Here is a 20,067-nt window from a genome sequence, read left to right on the forward strand (position 1 = left end):
TAGATCGGGTACAGTGCAGTCCCTGGGCGCTGGGAGTAAGCACAGGACGCGGACTCCCACCCGGCTGGGTGTTTCTCCGGCAAGCTTCCCGGGGAAGTTGACCTCGGAAGCTGAGCCTAAAGGATCGGCATTTTAACAAAGTGAATGGGCGGGTGGGGGGTGGGAACCGGAAAAGCAGGGGCGGTAAGCCCAGGCTGAGGGAAAAAGCATACATAAAAGCCTGGGGCCAAGAATTAATAAGTAGGGTGTCCTGGCTAAATCGCGGAGTGGAGGCAGAGGGGTAGGGAGGAGCCCGGCGGGTCACACTCCACGTTAGCGCCCGCAGAGCAGCGCCCGGCCACGCGCTTGGACCGGAGCCCAGGGGAGCGTGCCAGGTGCGCGCGGCCCGGGGCTGCCTTCCCCGCTGCCCCGGCGCCGCCCTCTCCGCGTTCCAGCCCCGCCTTACCACTCACTGTGTGCGGCCTTTGGAAAAGTCGTTCAATCTCCCTGCGTTATTTTCCTCGATTGTATCAAAAGAAAAAAGGTATAAACGCTTCCTTTGCAGGGTGTTGAGGGGAGGCAATGAATGAAATAAGGGCTTCTTTCTTTCTCCCCGATTGGCTGCCGGTTCTCCTGGTGGGTTTCGGGGAACTTGGGAGTGAAGACTCATCTCCAGGCTTCCGGCGGGTCAGTGGCTGCGCAGCTGCCCACGAGCGTCCCGGCCGGCCCGGGGGAGGCGGGCACGAAGGACGCGGCTGCCCGGGACTGGGCGCCCCCTCGGGTCGCACTCGGAGCGCAGGAGCGGCGGCGGGAGGAGGGGCCGCGGGCCAGGCGCCTCGGCGCTTCCGGGGCAGCGGGCGGCCGGCGGCCGGCGGCCGGCGGCACTTCCCTGGGCGGGGCGGCCGGCACGGCGCCGCCGGAGCCCGCGCCCCGGACCGGCCACACCGCGACGGGGCCGCCGCGCACCCAGGCGCAGGTGAGCGCTGGGCGGAGGCGCGGGCGGGCGGGAGCGGGAGCGGCGGGGCCCCGCGGCCCGGGCGGGTCAGGAGGGCGGCAGGACCGGCAGGGGCCCCGCGGGCAGTGGACCCCTGCGTCCGGTGGACCCCCGAGTCTGATCCCACTAGCGGCCCGAATCCCCCCGATACCTGTCCCGGACTTGCCCCTCCCTGCGGCCCCTCTGCGCGGCTCACCGCCGTCCTCTCTGCGTTCCTTCACCTGGCTGCCGTGTAGCACCCACAAGGCGGAAACAGGGTGGAAAGGCCCTCGGAGAGACCTGTCACCTTCTCTGTCGCCGAGAAGCCGGTGCAGGGAGCCCTCCTTGAGCTTGAGGAGCCTGGCTCGGCCAGGTGGCTTCTGTCTTGAACTGTAGATTCTTTTCCTCCCACAGTCTCCTCGCCTCCTCTGCTCCGGTCGCAGCCTCTCCCTCTGCCCTTCTGATGGCCTTTGTGACAGTGTTTCAGCGAGGACAGGGTTTTATTTAGGGTTAAGGGCCTATCGAGGAATCCTATACACAATCATTTCTCGAACATCTACCGTGGGCTGGGCAACGTGTGACAGCAGCGAACAGGACAGTGCGCCCACGTCCTCCTCCTGGAGACGTTAGAAATCACACACAAGTGCCGCTAAGAGACGGGAGGTGTGGACTGCAAACCGCGGAGCTGACGCACCTAACCTAGGCGACTCGGAGGGTCAGGAATGACCGACTGTCAGAGGAAGTCACATCTAGTTATTTTTAAAGCCCTTTTAAAAAACTGAACTGCAACCTGTGTACAGAGAAGTGCGCAGCTCTTAAGTGTGCAGCTTACTCAGTATCACACAGTGAACAGTCCCGAGCAGCCGCGTTCAGAGTAAGTAAAACATTACTGGCACTCCAGACGCCCTCCTATATGCCCGCTTCCAGGGACTACTTTCACCTACGGGTAACTGCTGTCCTGGCTTCTAACAACATAAATAGTTTTACTTAATGTTGAACTTCTGATACTTGGAATCATACTCAGGTACTTTTTGTGTATGATGTTTTATACTTAATATATAGATTGCCCCACGTTGCATTTAGCAGTTCATTTCTTTTCCCTGAAGTGTAATTTTGCACTTATGGATAGACCACAGTTTATTCTTACATTCTACATTGAACCCAGGACCTCGTGCATGCTAAGCATGTGCTCTGCCACTTTGAGCTATACCCTCCCACTGCTGAGACATTCTTATGTTGGTCTTTTGGTCAATATTCATAAGCACTTCTGTTGAGTATATCCCTAGGAGTGGAACTGACCACTGTGTTTGTGTTCGGCTGTAGTCTATAATGCCAGTTTTTCAAGCTCCTTGTACCAATTTACACTCCCACGGGCAGCACCAGAGTTCCTCCACTCTCTTACCAATACTTGATATTGTCTGTCTTTTTCATCGCAGTCACTCTGTTGAGTGTGTGGGAAGTGGGGTTGCACTGAGGTTTAATTTGCATTTCTCTGATGACTAATAGATTGTGCATCTTTTCATATGTCTGTTGGGCATTAGGATATCCTTTTGTTAAGTATCTGTTCAATTCTTCTGCCCATTTTTCCAAGAGATTGTCTCTCTTTTTCTTACCAGTTGATTAGCGCTCTTAAAAATTCTGGATATGGTATACATTGGCTATATATATTTTTTAAATATCTTCTCTCTCTCTCAGGTGATTGCCTTTTCACTCTCCTAACAATGTCTTTTGAAAAATAGAAGTTCTTCATTTTAATGTTGTCCAATTTATTATTTTTTCCCTTATGGTTCTATTATTTATGGCTAGTTTAAAAAGAAATCGTTGTCTATCTTGGGAGGGTAGGGGGTGGCTGAAATGGGTGAAGGTGGTCAAAAGGTATAAATTTCTAGTTATAAAATAAATAAGTCCTGGGATGTCATGTACAACATGGTGACAATGGTTAATAATACTCTACTGTATATTTGAGAGTGCCTAAGAGAGTAGCACTTAAAAGTTCTGATGATAAGAAAAAAATTCGTAATTTTGTGTGCTAATGGATGTTACCTAGACTTATTGAGATGATTATTTCCCAGTAGGTACACATACTGAATCATTGTGTTGTACACCTGAAATTAATGTAATGTTACATGTCAGTTATATCTCAATTTTTAAAAATCTGATAAATAATCAAAGTCAAGATGCTAATCTCCTATATTTTCCTCTAAAAGCTTTATTGTTATCCTCACAAATACCTACTATCCATTTGAAAAAAAATTTTTTTTTGGTATAGTGTGATATATGGGTCAAGATTCATAAATAAGTAAAAATAAACTAGCTGTATTTTATACACAAGGCTGTCTAAATTGACCCAGCACCATCTATTAAAAAGGCCAGCTTTCCCCCTGCACTGCAGTGTCAGCTTTGTCATAAATCAGGAGACTGTATGGAAGGGGTCTGTTTCTGGACACCCTATTCTTCCATCTGTCTGACCTTGTGCACCAATATCTCTGTGCCTTGATTACTGTTGCTTTAGAGTAAGTCTTTATTACTCTGGTAGTGGAAGTCCTCTTAAAGTTCCTCTCTAAAAATTGTAGGGTTTTAAAAAAAATCTAACCCAGCCCCCAAGGTAATTTTCAAAAATACATAAATAGCCGTCATTTTGTAAGCTCAAAAGGGAACTAATGTACAAAGGCATAATTCGTAAACTGCATCCATCATTAAATCTACTGCTGACACAATCCACATGGCATTCAGTGCCTGCGTATATTGACGTGAGACCTGCAGCAAAGTAAATACAAAATAAATTCACACCATTTCAGGTAAAAATGGCCTTGAGTACATATATAGTTTCAAAACAAAGGGAATTTTTTTAAACTAAAAAACTGTTTTCCAAGATCCAGTTTGTTACTTTTTGTTGTTATCTTTTGTTGATAACAACAAAAAGTAACAAAGGCCCAGGAAAGGCCCGGGAAAGTCTTCTGCTGGGGTCTCACCTGGCCACAGTCCAGGTGTCAGCTGGGGCTTCGACGCCATCAGAGATGCAAATGAGAAAAGATCCATTTCCAAGCCCCCTCGGGTTGTTTGTTGGCAGAATTCATCACCTTGCAGTTGTAGGACTGAGGTCTGTTTTCTTGCTGGCCATTAGCTGGACACCACTCGCAGCTTCTGGAGGCTGTCCAAAGTTCCTTGATACCCGGCCCTCTCATGACACGGAAAATTCTCCCAAGTCAGCAAGGGAGTGTCTCTCCAGGCTGCTGAGATGGACTTTTACACTGGCACCCACACATATGCACATACATACATATGTATACAATATGGATGTATGTATGCATATACATATATACACACATGATCTTATATATATATTTCCAGTTTCTAGAAGCTGCCGCAGTTCTTGCTCACGACCCCACGTTACATCGACCTCAGCTTCTGCTGTCACATCTCCTCTCTCCCTCTGACCCTCCAGCCTTCCTCTTCTAAGACTTTTGTGCTTACCTTTGGCCCACCTGGATGACCCAGGATAGTCTTCCCATCTCCAGCTCCTTAGTCACACCTGCAAAGTCTGCTTCTGTCAAGTCGGGTAGCTTCTTTTCCCTGGTTCTGAGGATTGAGAGGTGAACATCTTTGGGGGACCACCGTCCTATCTACCACAGACAGTGATTCCAGCTTAACACAAATGTAATGTGAGTTACACAGGATACAGATTCTAATCATAGGCCTGCATAGGTTTCAGTACATTCCCTGTATGAGAGATACCAGAGACCAGTTAGATACTGGAGAATACTTAATACACTTCAGATTTTACACAGTGAAACCTTATAGTATGTACCTCACGCATGAAGTTCCTTCATATAATATTGAAAAAGTATCCCAGGAACGCTGAAGGTGACATACTCTTGCTTGTTTTGAAGAAGGTTTTCACTAATTTTCTGTTAAGTCTTTGTAATTATCTCCAAAGTAGGTATTTAGGTCTCTATCTTTCTGCTGGATGAATTTCTTTTTAAAGCACAGGGAAAAGTGACTACACGTAAGGCCACACAACAAACCAAAGAACAGACAGAGATAGTGATGAGACCCTCCTGCTGGAGATTTGAGTTCATTATCTTCTTATCTGCTTGACAGCAATGGCTTCTATAGCTCAATATGTGACTATCATGAAATCCTGTAAAGATTAAAGCACATTTGAGTGTGATCGCTCCACGGCCTCAGCTGCACAAGAACTGAAAAGCAGCAAGGAAAGTGCGGTAGGGTTGTGGCTTCTAGGAAGCAGGCAGTGTGTACGGTTAATGGCACTTACCCGCACTCTTGCTCAATTATCCTGTGTCAGACATGCTGTTATTTCCTTTGTCTAAGCTTTTCCATAATGTCAATCACTAGGGCTTTTACCAAGCCACTTCCAGTGGCTCTTAGGCAACTGGATTTCTTCTTAACCAAGCAATAAAAAAAGGCAATTACCAAAAAGCACCATGTATTGCCAAAAGGGTAAGTCATCTGATAAAATGAGAAACTGAAACTTTTAAATCTACATCTGTTAAGTGTTATGTTAATTTGGAACCTGTAGGCTATCATTAAAAATATCAAATAATTCTCAGTTTGTGAGTGGCTCAAAGACAAATAGTGAATGTTCAAATTTAAATGCAATTAAAAATATTTAAATAATATCAAAAGCGAGTGACATTATATCTACTAAGAGGGGGGAGGGGGAAGAACATCTTGAAAGGTTGCACTGAAGATGTCAAGAGACAGCAACCCCTGAGCAGGAGAAGGATTTCAAAAGCTAACAGTGGTTACCAGGCATTGGCGCAACTTCACTACTTCTACGGTCTGAGATCCAGAGTATTGGGTAGGAAAAGAAACACAGGCTCTTGCTAATGTTCTCCTTTTCATGTCCTTTTGGCTGGCTTGGCAGCTATCTGCTTTTCTTTTCCAAATATACCTCTGGCCCCATAGCCCTTTCCAATTCTTCCTTCCGTCCCCCGACCCCCACCCTCTGCTGCTGCAGCTTAAGTTCTCCTTTTTTTTGAACTTGGGTATGTTTTCGTGAGTCATCAGTATCTCTTGTCTTCTGTGCTTCATCTTGGCATAAGGGTGTTCAGCAGTTAGCAGAACAAAGCACTGTTGTCCAACGCTGGTGGACAGCCTTTAAATTTTGGAAACTCTTGTCTCGGTGTGTCTGTTCATACCCGTTGTTCTGACTGCTTTGACCTCTGCAGGTCCATCAAGTCGTGAGGAAGCAGACCTTGCTCTACAGCCAAGTTCTCCGCCAGCCCTTCATCTTCAGAAGTGTCACTAGAATGTAGTGGCTTCATCACAAATCAGGGCGGGCTCTGCTCCAGGCAGTGTCCTCCCAGAAACCTAGGCTGAAAGAACCTCCACCATCAGGGACATTGGCCATTGTGCTAGACAGGGAACATGGCAAGCTGCCCATCTAAGGTACTCCTGGTCCTTCGCACTTCCATGTACATTTAGAAGCCGTTTGACTATCCCTTCCCTCCAAAAAAACAAAAACTTTCTGAAATTTGGGGTAGCATAGATCTAAAGAGTAGTTTTAGAGGGGAGGGTGTAGCTCAGTGGTAGGGTGTATGCCTAGCATGCATGAGGTCTTGGGTTCAATCCCTAGCACCTCCACTAAAATAAACAAACAAACAAACAAACAAACCTAATTACCTCCCCCCTAAAAAAGCAAACAAAATTTTTTTAAAAAGAGTAGTTTGGGGAAAACTGATTATAATACTGAGTCTTCTAAACCATGAACATAACATAACCATCCAATATCTGGATTATTTTAAACACATACTAACCCATACTGTTTTCTGGGCATTGTATGCAATGGACCGTTAGCAGTTTACACAAATCATCTCATGTAATCTCCACAGTAATGCTGAGCAGGCTCTAGCATCATTTCATGTCACAGATGGAAAATCTAAAGTTTGGCAAGATGGAGTCTGCCAAAAGCCCCGGTTAATAAGAGATCTGGGTGCTCTGCCTGCAGACTCTTCGGTCTTCACCCCTGTGTGACACTACCTCCCCGCGGACAGCTGAGGGAGATGGGGAGGGAGGGATGGAGGGAGTGATTCAGGGGAAGGCAGACTTGGAGGTTTCTTACACGTGCCCTCTCTCTACTGCTAAGCGTCTGTCTGCCTCGATACGTAATTATTTGACCAAACAGCAATGGACGTTCTTCTCTGATTTCAGCATTTACACAGGAAGCTCCTATAAAGAGCTGCCTGCTGGCCGCCCTTCCGCAGATCCCAAATGCTCTCCGAGCTGGGTGGAGCAGAGAACAGTCACTGACCTGGTCATGCTGAGTTCATACGCTGTAAGTCTGACTGCTACACAGGTCGGGGTTTATCTAGAAAGCAGCTCTCATCACAGGGCCATCTGTCCCTAATCCCATAAGGGATGAGACTGAGCCTCTGTCAGGCACAAGGAGAGAACGAGCATCCAGAGCCTGTGTGCTGGGGCCAGGAGGAAGGGGAGTGTGGCTTTTGTGATCCTCTCTGTCTCTTGTAGGATGGCTGTTCCATGAGGTCAAGACTGGGTCCCCTCCCATCTCCCACTTTACCAATGCCTGGTCTCATGGGGTTAGTTCGGAGCCCAACACTATGGCATCATCAACCTCCTCCCCAGCTCCTCGCTCCAGGTCCAGGAAGCCTCTGGGCAGGATGGCTGGTGAGTGGATGCAGACTCCAAATTCCAGGAGGCTGCCTGGTCTGTATATGGGCCCTGGAGAGAGGCAGGAAGGCTGACGACAGGGGCTCCTGCCTTGACCTTGGTGCCCAGAGGCTCTGTGGGGAGCAAGAAGAGGAGGCGTCCATCAGGGAACCCTCAGTCCTCTGGCTCACGGGTTTTCCAGGTGTGCTCAGCTCCTCTTCCCAGCCTGGAAACTACTGTGCTGAGTGCTTTACACTGTGTCTCTTGTCGCCCACATCTTCAGAACCATTCCAAGGAAGGAGCCAAGCAGAGAGAGCAAACAAATCCATCTCCAGAACACCAGACTTTCTATCCCTATAAGAAGGAGACAGCTGAATTGAAATCATCTAGAGTCCTCACAATATACCACACACTCCATTATCTCAGTTAATCTTCAACAACAGCTAAAATGAACCCATTTTACAGATGAGGAAATGGACACAGAAACTGACTTGCTTCAGATCATACAGAAAGCAAACAGCAGGTCCACAGTCAAATCTGTGCCCGACTCCAAAGCGTGGTTCTGAGTCATTCAGCTCCAAGCTCTCCAGGAGCTCTGAGCAGTGGCCGCCTCCCACACTTTACCCATTTAGCCACAAGCTCGGGTTTCTCAGGACCAAACACATGCCAATCCCTGCCCCTCTCTCCCTCCCATAATGGGGAGCCCCTTAATCGAAATCCACCTCCCCTCAGTGCTGAGAGTGGGTTTGGGGACTAATCTTTACCAGCTTCGTGTGGTTCTACTTAACAGTCTCACAGGTGGTTGACTAGTCAGCTCGTGGGAAGTTCTGGTTAGGATAGGCTAGGGTTACCACAAATCAAAGGGCCTGGAGCAGGCAGTCATTCTTCCCAGTCAGGCTGGTATAAACAGCCAGAGTTCTTGTCTTTTTTTTTTTCTTCTCCTCTCTCATATTGTTATACTAAAGTTGTTTGTGTGTTTTTTTAATTATTGAGGTATAATTGACATATAACATTCTATTAGTTTCAGATATACAACATAATGATTCAATATTTGTATACGTTGTGAAATGGTCACCACAGTAAGTCTAGTTAACATCCATTATCATACATAGTTATAGACTTCTGTTTCTTCTTGTGATGAGAACTTTTTTTAGGGAGGTGGTAATTAGGTTTATTTATATACTTATTAGAGGAGGTACTGGGGATTGAAACCAGAACCTCCTGCATGCTAAGCATGTGCTCTACCACTTAAGCTATACCCTCCCCTCTCTTCTTGTGATGAGAACTTTTAAGGTCTACTCTCTTAGCAACTTTCAAATATGCAATATGTATTGTTAACTATAGCGGACAGGCTGGACATGACATCCCCATTGACTTATAAAACAGCCAGAGTTTTATGTATCCCCAAACCTTTAAAGATAAGGGGGACTTTGCGGCAAGTCCGGAAGGCTATACACACTAGCAGAGCAGCAGGTGTGGAAATAAGGTGGGCAGGGGAGATGGGTGGGGTCCTGCCTGGGTGGCTCCTCCCTGCTGTGCACTGGGGGCCAGAGCAGTGTTTCTCCCCACAGACTGGTTCAGGCAGGCCCTGTCCAAGAAGGCCACGAAGACGCCCGTCTCCCCGGAATGCTCCCCCAGTGACGTTTCACAGCCGAGCTCACGGGACAGCCCCCCACCCCTGGGCCCCTGCTCAGAGGCGTCTTCCACCCCAACACCGAGACGCGCAGGCGCCGAGAGCAGCCTCGGCGGCGGCGGCAGCAGCAGCAGCGGTGGCCGCTGGAGCAAGGACTACGATGTGTGCGTGTGCCACAGCGAGGAGGACCTGGCGGCCGCCCAGGAGCTGGTCTCCTACCTGGAGGGCCACGCTGCCCGCCTGCGCTGCTTCCTGCAGCTTCGCGATGCCACCCCAGGCGGCGCCATCGTGTCCGAGCTGTGCCAGGCGCTGAGCAGCAGCCACTGCCGCGTGCTGCTCATCACCCCGGGCTTCCTCCGGGACCCGTGGTGCAGGTACCAGATGCTGCAGGCGCTGAGCGAGGCCCCCGGCGCGGAGGGCCGCACCATCCCGCTGATGTCAGGCCTCAGCAGAGCCGCCTACCCCGCCGAACTGCGCTTCATGTACTTCGTGGACGGCCGGGGCCCCGATGGCGGCTTTCGCCAAGTCCAGGAGGCTGTCCTGCGGTGTAAGCTGTGGGGTGAAGGGAAAGGGGGGGAGGGGCTTCAGCCAGAGCGCCTGCTCTACTTTGGCTTTTAGGGGACGCCCACTGTGGCCCAGCACGGGCGGATCTTGTATTGCACTTTGCTTTATTGCATTTAGCAGATACTGCGCGTTTTTACAAGTTGGAGGTTTGCGGCAACGCTGCGTTGTCAGAGGACGGTTAGCCTTTTTTTTAACCGGTAAAACATTTTTTTAAATTAAGGCCTGTGCATTGTTTAAAAAACATAATGCTGTTTGCACACTTAACAGACTACAGACTAGTGTACGCATCACTTTTATGTGCGTGGGAAGCCAAAAAGATTTGCGTGACTCCCTTTACTGCCATGTTGGCTTTATCGCGGTGGTTTGGAACTGAACTCGCACTCTAAGGTGTGCCTGTAGTTCCAAATGCAGACTCTAGAAGACTGTGTTACTTGGGCAAGTTACTTAACTGCTCTGTGCCTGGGCTTTCTCATTGGTTAAATGATAGTGATACTGTATACCTAAGTAAGTATATACACTAAGTAAGCATTCAGAACAGGGCCTGGCACGTGTAAAGTACTCGTAACAGGCAGGGCCTAGCGCACAAGTCCTCAATAAGTAATAGCCATTATTATCATTATTAGTATTAATAGTGTGAGGTTTCTCTCTCTGAGGTCCAGTTGGAGATGACCCCCAAGAGCTGGGAAGATGCCAGGAGGGACCCTGGTTTAGTATTGGTTTAGTAAGGCAAACAGGTGCAAAATAGTAGGAAAGACTTGCCTAGGACACACATACCCAGGGAAGGGGCATAATGTTACAGTGCGTTTGTAAGTAAAATAGACCAAAATGTAGCAGAGGCAGGGGCCTGTGGGGAAAAACAGAGATGCTGGGATTTGAGGAGAGGGACAAGCCCTGATTCTGTTTGGTCTCTTTCAGATCTGCAGAGCCTCAGCTGACACTTCGCTCACCATGGGACCCAGAAAGTTGGAGCAAAGCAGGAAATGGAGTTAGAGAGCCCAGGGCCTTGCAGGGCCTTGGATTCCAGCAGATATGCTGAGTTGTAAGGAACGAGTTGGCAGCATGTTGTATGTGACCCTGGGATCTGATTGCCTATGCCTTCCATTACTGTGGGCTCCCAGGAAGGCCCCGGGGAAACTGGGGACCCTCCCAGGTAAGGCAGTGAGGAAGCTGGGGACTTCCCCAGGAAGGCCTGGGGAAGCTGGGGACTCCCCCAGGAAGGCCATGGGGAAGCCAGAAAGCAGAGGTGGGAGGAGCTGCTGATACCAAGATGATCACCCATGTCTTGCCTCCTGCCTAATTGGATATGCAGCCTGGCACGTAGTGCCCATGGCTTCTTCCCATGGAATCAAGTGCTGGCGAAGGATGCATTCCTCCCGACGAAGGGACTCGCCTGCTTAAGAAGCCGGAAGCCCAGACTGCTGGCCTCAGCTGGGTGGTTTTCCCAGCTGCGCGGGGCAGCCCTGAGCAGGCGGCAGGAGGGAGCATGAGTCTTTCACACTCACAGTGCTGCTCCCGCTGCCTCCCGGGGACGGCCTTCACTTCTGAAAGCTACGTGGAAGACATACTCAGCACGGTCCTGTATTTCTTTTTACTGCCTGCCTGTCATTAAAGGCTCAAACCTAGAAACCATTCTGAACAGACAGGAGAGGACAGGGAGCAGGCAGGGTGAAGGAGAGGAAAGCTCAGCCCCTTCAGCTGGGTTCAAAAGCCCACCCGCCGATGCTTTGACATCTGGGGGCCTCATCGGGGGTCTGGCCAGCCAGAATTCATGCTTTTCCGGTAGCTCCCTCCCCTCTGCACTCAGAAGAATCAGCGTACTTCTTCTGGCAGATGACCGTGTACCTTGTAGGATAGTCAAAGTTTCATTCAACTGTTCTCAATAGAAGTTGTTTTGATTGTTGAGTTGAAATGAATTTATTAGTCCCCCAACATGTACTTTTGTGTCTCTTCTCTCACTTTCCCCTACCATTTCTCCTCCTTTGACTGCAAGGAATTTATATATTTTAAAGTGAGATATAATTGACATATTAGTTTCAAGTGTACATGATTCGCTATTTGTATATATTGTGAAAAAATTTTTATTTTTAATTACAAATTATCTTATTACATATGGAAGGACTAAAGAATAGTATAATGTATAGTCATGTACCCAACACCCAGCTTAGAAGCAAAACCTTACACTCCCCATTCTCCTCCCTTCTCCCACCGGAAGTCACCACTATTCTGAATTTTTAATGCATCATTCTTAGCTGTTCTCTGGGAATTTATTACACATGTACGCAGCCCTGACAACATACTTACTTTTACATGGTTTTATACTTTACATAAATGGTGTTATCTTTATATTCTGCAAAATCCTTTTTATAAACCATGTTTGTAAGATGTGTGTTGACGCGTGCAGCTCCAGGAAGCTCACTTTCATTCCGTTATGTAAATAGACCACTGTTTACAGTTGCACATTCTTTCACAAAAGGACACTTGGTTGTTTCCAGTTCTTTCGCTATTAAAAACAATGAGCCTATGAACATTTTTATTCTTGTAAATGTTTCCAGGAGCAAGATTTTCTAGAATTTAGTCTAGATAGGGAACAGCTGGGTAGTCAAGAATACACCTCTTCGGTTTTGTTAAGACGATACTAAATTTTCTTCCAAATTGGTTGTGCCAATTTTTGTTCCTACCATTTGCCTATAAGGGTTGCCACTTTTTCATGTTCTTGCTAACACGTAGGATTATCAGATTTTTAAATGTTTGCTAATCTGGTGGTTGAAAGCTGGTATCCTATTGTCATAATATTCTCTTTTCCTTTTGCCTTTTTTATGAAAAAGAATTTTTTTTCTACTAAATGAAAGAGGAAGTTTGATGAACCTTCATACACCTATCATCGAGTTTCAACCATTACCAGAGATAAGCTTGTATTTATTACCTACCCATTCCCTCCCCACTAGATCATTTTGAAGTAAATCCCAGGTATTATTTTTTTCCTAAATATTTAAGTATGTATTAGTAGTTTTTTTAAAAAAATATGACCACAATATAACAGCATATTTTAAAGAACAGAAGTTTTATTTTTTATATAAAAACTTTTACCTATTACTTTGTAGTCTGTGCTTTTTGTGTCTTCTTTAGGAAGTCTTTCCCTATTCCTATATTTTCTTCTCGAAGTATTTCACATTTAGGTCTTTAATCCAACTGGATGTTTTATTTGAGTTTGTTTTTGTTGTTATTCCTCTTGGTGTCTGAGTCAGAGAGCCATTTGTTTTTCCCATATGAATACCCATTATTTACTGACTAGTCCATCCTTCCCCCCACTGATTGTGATGTCACTGCTGCCATGTTGTCATACTCAGGGGTCTACTCCTGGGCGTTCAGGCTCCTCTCTGTCTGTTCGTGCATCCGTGCGTCAGTGGCTTACTGACGGTGGTGGTTAGTGAGCCTCAATAAACCTGCCAGTCCTCCCATGCCTCTTACTCCTCAAAATCACAGTTCCTTTACTCTTTCATATAAATTCTTTATTCAATTTGTCAGTTGCCAGGAAAATGCCAATTAGTGTTTTACTGGATTTACATTGAGATTAATTTGGAAAGAATAGATGTTTTAATGATACCTGAATCTTTCTCACCAAAAAAATGGTATGTCTCCATTTATATCTTTAAATGTATTTCAATAAAACTTTGTAAATCTTTTCCATATTGGTTAGTCTCATGTTTTATGAGATTTATTCCTTAGTACTTCATATTTTCTATTGCTACTATAAAGTGTATTTTAAAAATTATATTTTTTGTCTATTACTGGTAGAAAGGATTGCATTTTTCATATTGACCTAAGCAAACTGCTGAATTATTTATTCTACAAGACTGTAGGCTTTGTTGGGTTTCTATAAAAAACAATCATATAATTTGCAAAACAAAACAAAAACTAGAGTTCCTTGTCTTTTTCTGCTGCCTAGGACTGCCAGTAAAATGTTGAAAGTGACAATAGTAGCTATCTTTGTCTAAATCATGATTTTAAAGGAAATGCTTCAAACATTTCACCACTACATGTGACATTTGTTGTAGATTTTCGGTTTGGTACATATTTTTCAACAAGTTGTAAGTTTACTATTGTTCCTAGTTGATTAAGACTTTTACCTATCTTGTATAGGTTTGAAATTTAATATAAAATTTCTACATCTACCGAGATGATGTGGTTTTCCCCCTTTTAAATGGTTACTGCAGTGAATAACATTAGATTTTCTAGTGTTAAGCCAGCCTTACATTCCTGGGGTAAACGCAAATTGACCGTGATGAATTATTACCTTTCTTATAAATCACAGGATTCAGATCGCCAACATGTTCTTTAGGATTTAACATCTATGCCCGTATGTAGGATTGGCCCATAATTGTCCTTTCTTGTGTAATCCTTTTCCGCTTTTGTTACCAGTTATACCAGCTTTCTTCAGAAATAATTTTTTTTGAGAGGGTGGTAATTAGGTTTATTCATTTATTTATTTTTAGAGGAGGTACTGGGGACTGAACCCAGAACTTTGTGCATGCTAAGCATGCGCTCTACCACTTGAGCTATAGCCTTGCTCCTAGAAATAATTTTTTTTTAGAAATAATATTCAGTGAAGAAGTAAAGCTTGGAATTAATTGTTCCCTGAATGTTGAGTAGACTCATCTGTAAATCCATTTTAGCCCAGCATTTTTTGCAAAGGGTTGGGGGAGGATTTAAAATCACAGTTTCAGGGTCTTAAAGAGTTATAGATCTATTTAGATTTTTCATTTCTTCTAGAGTCAATCTGGTATACAGTAAATAGTAAAGAATAGAAGACTGCTTTACATAGATTTTTCAGTTTGAATTCGTGGATCCCACGGGCAGTATGAATCTGAATTCTAAACCTGCATGAAGATTGGTCTGTGATTATGGTGATCACAAATTTTTATGGGATTTCTGCTTTCTTCATTTCACAGCCAGATGTTGAGGCAGATAAGCTTCCTAAATATCTTGTCTCCTTTAGTGGGGCAGCTTTTTTTTTTTTTCTTTTAATAGTTGGCCCTTTCATTGAGGTGGTGGCCCTTTAGAGATCTCTGGGAAGTTCTCTCTTCCAGCCCCTCACTTGCACAAGCCCAGGCCTGTGCCTTCAACATCACAGTTAAAGCCCAAGGCTCTCAAGTCCTAGAAACCAGCAATCACCCTTAGAACTCCAGCTTCATAGCCACTTATGATGCTATAGGTTTATGCTCCCACATTTTTCATTTCTGAAAATTTTATGTTCTTGAGAGAGCAGAAATGTAACCAGAAGTATGTTTTTAATTTTGCATCTGGAATGTTCAGGTGTTTTTAGCTGACTTGTTTTGAGGATATCATAAAACCTGAAATGGAAGTGTCTAGTCTTTCTTTAAAAAACAAAAAATGGGGGAGAAGTTTTGACATTCCACAAGAAAATGGAAGGATTAAAGCTTAAAGACTAGGGCGTCTCAGTGATAACCTTCTAATCCAGCAACGTCCAGGGGAACTTTCTGTGGTGATAAAATTGTTCCACATTTGCTGTCCAAGATGGTAGCCATGAGCCATATGTGGCTATTAAGCACTTGAAACGTGGCTGCATGACTGAGGAACTGAATTTTATATTTTATTTACTTCTAATTAATGTAAAGGTAAATAGCTGCATGTGGCTAGTGGCTATTGGATAGGGCAGTGCAGAGCCTTCTAATGCTTCCAAACAAGCTGGACTAAAAAATTATCAACAGACAAATGCCTTTTTCTAGAAAGCAGAGACTTCACTCCCCTGAAGTTTCTACCAAAGCCCCCATAATTTCAACTGGTCTTGCTAATAGTCCAGCTGGTCACTGAAGCTTTTGTGGGGACTGGGGAGGGAAGCTAGAGAAAGTGCTAGAAATTGAAGTGGACCACAGCAAGCTCACCCAACAGTGCTTTGAAACCCTTCTCCTCAATATGCTCCCACCCACCAAATTAAAAAAAAAAAAAAAAAAGATGGATGATGAGTAGAAAACACCAATGGTTTGCAGACAAAAAATGTTGCCCGTCATTTCAGTAAGTAACAAATGTTGCCTGTCATCAAGGCGTCAGCCATGGCAGCCGCCCCAATGGAGCACCTTGAGGGGAATTCAGGATGAAGAGAAACAGGGTATTGGCCCCAGATACTTAAGACACATATCTAAGGAATAATTCAGTGAGCCCAGACTCTTGCATCTTCCTGTACATAGAAAAGCAATAAAATCATTAATTCAAGGTGTCTATTTTTTGTAATAAGTAATATCTTGATTTTCAAATACTTTTTTTTTTTTTTTTACCAGCAAAAACTCATATATCCTGGCTCCTCCCTTACCTCTTTGGAACAGTTCCTCAGCATTATTTGAGAGGCTGTCTCCTGGGCTATATTTCTCAGTAAGTTTGCCAAATAATAACTCGCAAATTTTAGGTTGTGCATTTTTTTCAGTTGGCAGCTTTCAGCAGAGGTGAACTGAGTTTTCAGGAGGTGATGTTGACATGCTGCTGGTCCCTGGAATGGCGTGCTCAAGAACTGGAGGCTGCAAAGAAACAATAAGTAAAAATTTTATATGGCCAAAAAAAGAAACAAAAGAAACTGATAGATGAATCATATTCATGCTGTAAACCACATCCGCGGGTAGCACGGTAGACACACGGTCAAACTGGGGGAAACCAAGCAGGACACCGTGAGGGGACAGGCACCCCCTCCCTCCAGCCCCCATATTCCCAGCCACTTATATATAGAAAAGCTTTGGCCTCCTAGGCCCTCCTCGAGTTCCAAAGAGCAGTCTAATCAGAGAAGTGAGAAAATGCAGAAACAAAGGAAAACAGTCAAGCAAGACTAAATAACAATTGTTTCTCCTCAAGGGCCAGAGATAACATCCTGAGACATAACCTAGAGTTATTTTGCAGATACGGAAACTTCCAGCAGGTGGAAGTAAACTGCAAACTCGGTGCTGACCACAACTAGCAAGACCGCAGACTGGCTGTTCCAGCCAGAAGGTTGAGGTTAATTCCTGAAATAACCCCCACTTACCTCACCACCAACCAATCAGAAGAATGTCCACAGAGCTGATCAGGCACTGGTCAACTGACTCCCCACCTTTTCTTTAAGAACCCTTCCCTGAAAGTCAGCAGGGAGTTCAAGTTTTTTGAGTATGAGCTGCCCCTTCTTGCTTGGTTCCACCTTGAGAACCTTGCAGTAAAAGCTGTACTTTCCTTTACCACAACCCAGCATGAGTAGATTGGCTGGATGAGTGCAGAAGACCCAAGTCTGGTTCAGGAACGGATATAGAGGGGCAGAATCCTCCAGCCCACACGGAAAGAAGCACGCAATGAATAGAAGCTGTCTCTGTTCACTTACCTTTCCTTTCAGCATAAAGTACTCAATGTATAAAGAACTGAACACGTTGAAAATTTTTGTAAAATGAAAATGGTTGAAAAATGAGAATGGTTTTACGACCTCTCTCAAAAAAAAAAAAACAAAACAAAACAAGAAATAAGATTGGCTGAACACATTTGTTTCAGAAACATTCTTTCCACTGTAATCAATACAGGTACAATTCTGATTAAAATGTATTCATACAAGGTGTCAAAGCAGAGTCCAAACGGTGTCTTCCAGCTTCGGCCCCCAGGGAGGCTGGGGCTGCCCTCTCTACTGTAGCTCTCTGCCCTCCTGTTAAGGGACTTGCTGCCTTCTTCTCTCTTTCCTCAGCATCGACCTCCACGAAGGGACCACAGACAGGTAATTCGAATTAAAATGCTCATTCTGGACGGGTCCCAAGGATCAGCCCTGCAAGGCTCCCTGGAGCCGGCAGGGCTGCAGGCTCCCGCGCGGAGCACGTCGGGAGTCGTAGTCACGGCCCCTTCGCGGAGGTGGGAGGAGGCGGTCCGGAGAGGGGCGGGGCGGGGCGGGGCCGCGGCCGGGGCTTGCGCAGGCGCACACCTCGCGCCCGGCAGCATGGCGGACACAGCGTCCCAACCCAGCAAGAGAAAGCGCGAACTGGACGCCGAGGAGGCCGAGGCGCCCAGCACTGAGGAAAAGGAAGCAGGCGTTGGGAATGGTACCTCTGCCTCTGTGCGCCTACCTTTCTCCGGCTTTAGAGTGAAAAAAGTGCTGAGGGAGTCTGCGCGGGACAAAATCATTTTCCTACACGGGAAGGTACCATTAGGCAGCCCTGGGGTGGTGATGCAGGAAGGAATGATCCAATCGTCGCCTTTGAGGCGGAATTTTTTTTTTTTTTTTTTTTTTTTTTTTTTGAGGGGGAGATTCTTTGGAAAATACCAATCGCGTTGCTCGGGGCGGGAGGCAGAGTGCTCCACTAAAATCATAGAGGGGAGTTGGTTCGTGGAGGAGACACGATTACCCCTGAAATTAAGGGAATTAACACGCGTACAGCTAGTTTTCCTAATTCTTCTCTTACTAAAATAAAAAACTAACACTTGGAGATCTATTGCCAATGAAGAATGACGTTAAATTTCCGAAGCATTCATCATTCATTTATTAAATCTGTAAGGGATAGGGACCCAGTAAATGTTGCTCGGCGGTCTTGCTCACCCAGGCCCCAGGCAGCGACATGGAGACTATAAGAGATATGATCCTGGCTGTACAGGACTTCAACCTTAACAGAGGAGAGAGTTTATTAAATTGGTGATTCATTTCCACATATTATGCGCTGCCGGGCCTGGGGCAGGGGTTGTAGAGATGGAAGTTAGCATCCTTGACCTTCTGGAGTACAGAGTATCGTCGGGTAGACAGGCAGACACAGCTGGCCCTAAAATCATGTGCTCAGCTCTAGCAGGGGTTAAGGAGAGGCTGGAGACCATCCCAAGAACTTGTGAGGAGGCTATCCAAAAGTTCCCCAGAACTGGTAGGAGCTCTCACTTTTGGGAAGATCAGGGGGACCTGGGCCGAGGCTTCCATGCCTCTCTCTGTGGCTCTTGTTTTTCGCAAGGTTCTGTCTGGTTCTTTCAGCCCTACCTGTCTTTAGTCTGCAGCACCTGTTGAAAATTTTAGCCGTGAGAACCTTCGAGCTAGAAGCTAGTTGGGATACCCAGATTCTAGCTTATTTCGACAGCGACTATTCATGTGACCTTGGGCAAGTCACTTAATTTTCTCTAGACCTCACTTTCTCATCTGTAAAGTGAGGAGAATTTGATAGAGTCCTCGTGAGCCTAAAACAGAAGACACCTGAGAAGCTTTGCATCTTTTAGAAAAAAAGATGTGAGAGCTGCCACAAGTGGGTTAATGAGATGCCTTCTTTGGGAGAAGAAACGTGAGTGCCATTGACTAGACTTCCCCAGAGGGAAGACTATGGGGAAGAAAAGCCCAAGTATTGGGCCCACAGAGGCCCCAGGAACTTTTACCTTTGCTCTCCAGGCCTCACCTATGGCTCTGCCCACAGGTGAATGAGGCTTCTGGGGATGGCGATGGAGAGGATGCCATTGTGATCCTGGAGAAGACGCCGTTTCAGGTGGACCAGGTGGCCCAGGTCCTGACTGGCAGCCCTGAGCTCCAGCTGCAGTTCTCCAATGATATCTACAGCACCTATCACCTGTTCCCTCCAAGACAGCTGAGTGGTAAGCGAGTGGGGCTGAGGGGGCTGCCTGTGGGGAGAGTGGGGAGGGAGGGGGCATGGTGAACATTCCCTAACTGATCTACGTATTCTAGTGCAGTAGTTCTCCGTGGAAGGGGGAGCGAGACATTTGGCAATCTCTGAAGACATTTTTGATGGGCAGCACCAGGGAGGCAGGGGTGCTGCTGGTACCTAGAGGGTAGAGGCCAGAGATGCTGCTAAATATCCTAGAAAATGTGGGATGGTCCCCACAGCAAACAGTGGTGCTGAGGTTGAGAAAGCCAGCTCCGGTGTGATGTGTTTTGGGGTGGGAGGGTGATTCATGGAGTAGAACAGTTTCATCTTCCAACTGAATTCTAGGGATTGTCAACTATCGTACTAGCCGCCATTCTGAGCTTTCTACGTGTGTCGTCATATCTAATCCTCAAAACGGCCGTATAGTGATAGGACTTTACAGGTGGGGAAACTGGGGTTTAGAAAGGTTAAGGAAGTTGTCCAAGATCACACAGCAAATAGGTGGCAGAAAAACTGAGAGCTTGAGTAGACTGAGGACTTGCTCACCACGCGGCTGTGGGATGAGCAGTGAGTGTCTTGGGTGCCGCACGATCACTTGCTTCCTTGGAAGAACTCCCTCCCTGCTGGGGAGACGAGTGTGAGCGAGGGGTGGGGGCTTGAGAAGGAAGGAGTTCGTAGATCAAAAGGCAGGGATTTGTTTTTGA

General features: G+C 46.2%; 2 protein-coding genes across 5 annotated transcripts in view; both read left to right on the forward strand.

Annotated features, from left to right (window-relative positions):
• The first annotated feature begins 439 nt into the window (after positions 1–439).
• TIRAP (TIR domain containing adaptor protein) lies at positions 440–13,465 on the forward strand. Of its 4 annotated transcripts, none has more exons than XM_031443414.2 (6): positions 440–523; positions 6,145–6,364; positions 7,127–7,250; positions 7,445–7,603; positions 9,157–9,765; positions 10,698–13,465. In XM_031443414.2, exons 4-6 carry the CDS (start codon positions 7,537–7,539, stop codon positions 10,715–10,717), a joined length of 696 nt encoding a protein of 231 aa, XP_031299274.2. In that variant the 5' UTR covers positions 440–523; positions 6,145–6,364; positions 7,127–7,250; positions 7,445–7,536; the 3' UTR covers positions 10,718–13,465. The 4 variants fall into 4 exon arrangements, with proteins under 4 accessions (XP_031299274.2, XP_031299275.2, XP_010984565.3 ...); XM_031443415.2 differs by lacking the exon at positions 440–523 and adding an exon at positions 873–955; XM_010986263.3 differs by lacking the exon at positions 440–523 and adding an exon at positions 1,050–1,826.
• A 4,248-nt stretch (positions 13,466–17,713) lies between these two features.
• The window catches only part of DCPS (decapping enzyme, scavenger), a 33,170-nt gene continuing 30,816 nt past the window's right edge, over positions 17,714–20,067 (forward strand). The window contains exons 1-2 of the mRNA XM_010986264.3: positions 17,714–17,934; positions 19,178–19,352. Coding sequence (XP_010984566.1) covers positions 17,734–17,934; positions 19,178–19,352 — 376 coding nt within the window. The 5' untranslated portion in view covers positions 17,714–17,733. The remainder of the gene's footprint in view (positions 17,935–19,177; positions 19,353–20,067) is intronic.

Source organism: Camelus dromedarius, chromosome 34, assembly GCF_036321535.1.
Source record: "Camelus dromedarius isolate mCamDro1 chromosome 34, mCamDro1.pat, whole genome shotgun sequence".
NCBI lineage: Eukaryota > Metazoa > Chordata > Mammalia > Artiodactyla > Camelidae > Camelus > Camelus dromedarius.

Bases quoted from the DNA above. Each gene is read 5' to 3' on its own strand.
- TIRAP (XM_031443414.2), top strand. From the start codon at position 7,537: ATGGCATCATCAACCTCCTCCCCAGCTCCTCGCTCCAGGTCCAGGAAG. The intron at 7,604-9,156 runs GTGAGTGGATGC...TTCTCCCCACAG, and splicing joins GCCTCTGGGCAGGATGGCTG to ACTGGTTCAGGCAGGCCCTG. The intron at 9,766-10,697 runs GTAAGCTGTGGG...GGTCTCTTTCAG, and splicing joins CCAGGAGGCTGTCCTGCGGT to ATCTGCAGAGCCTCAGCTGA.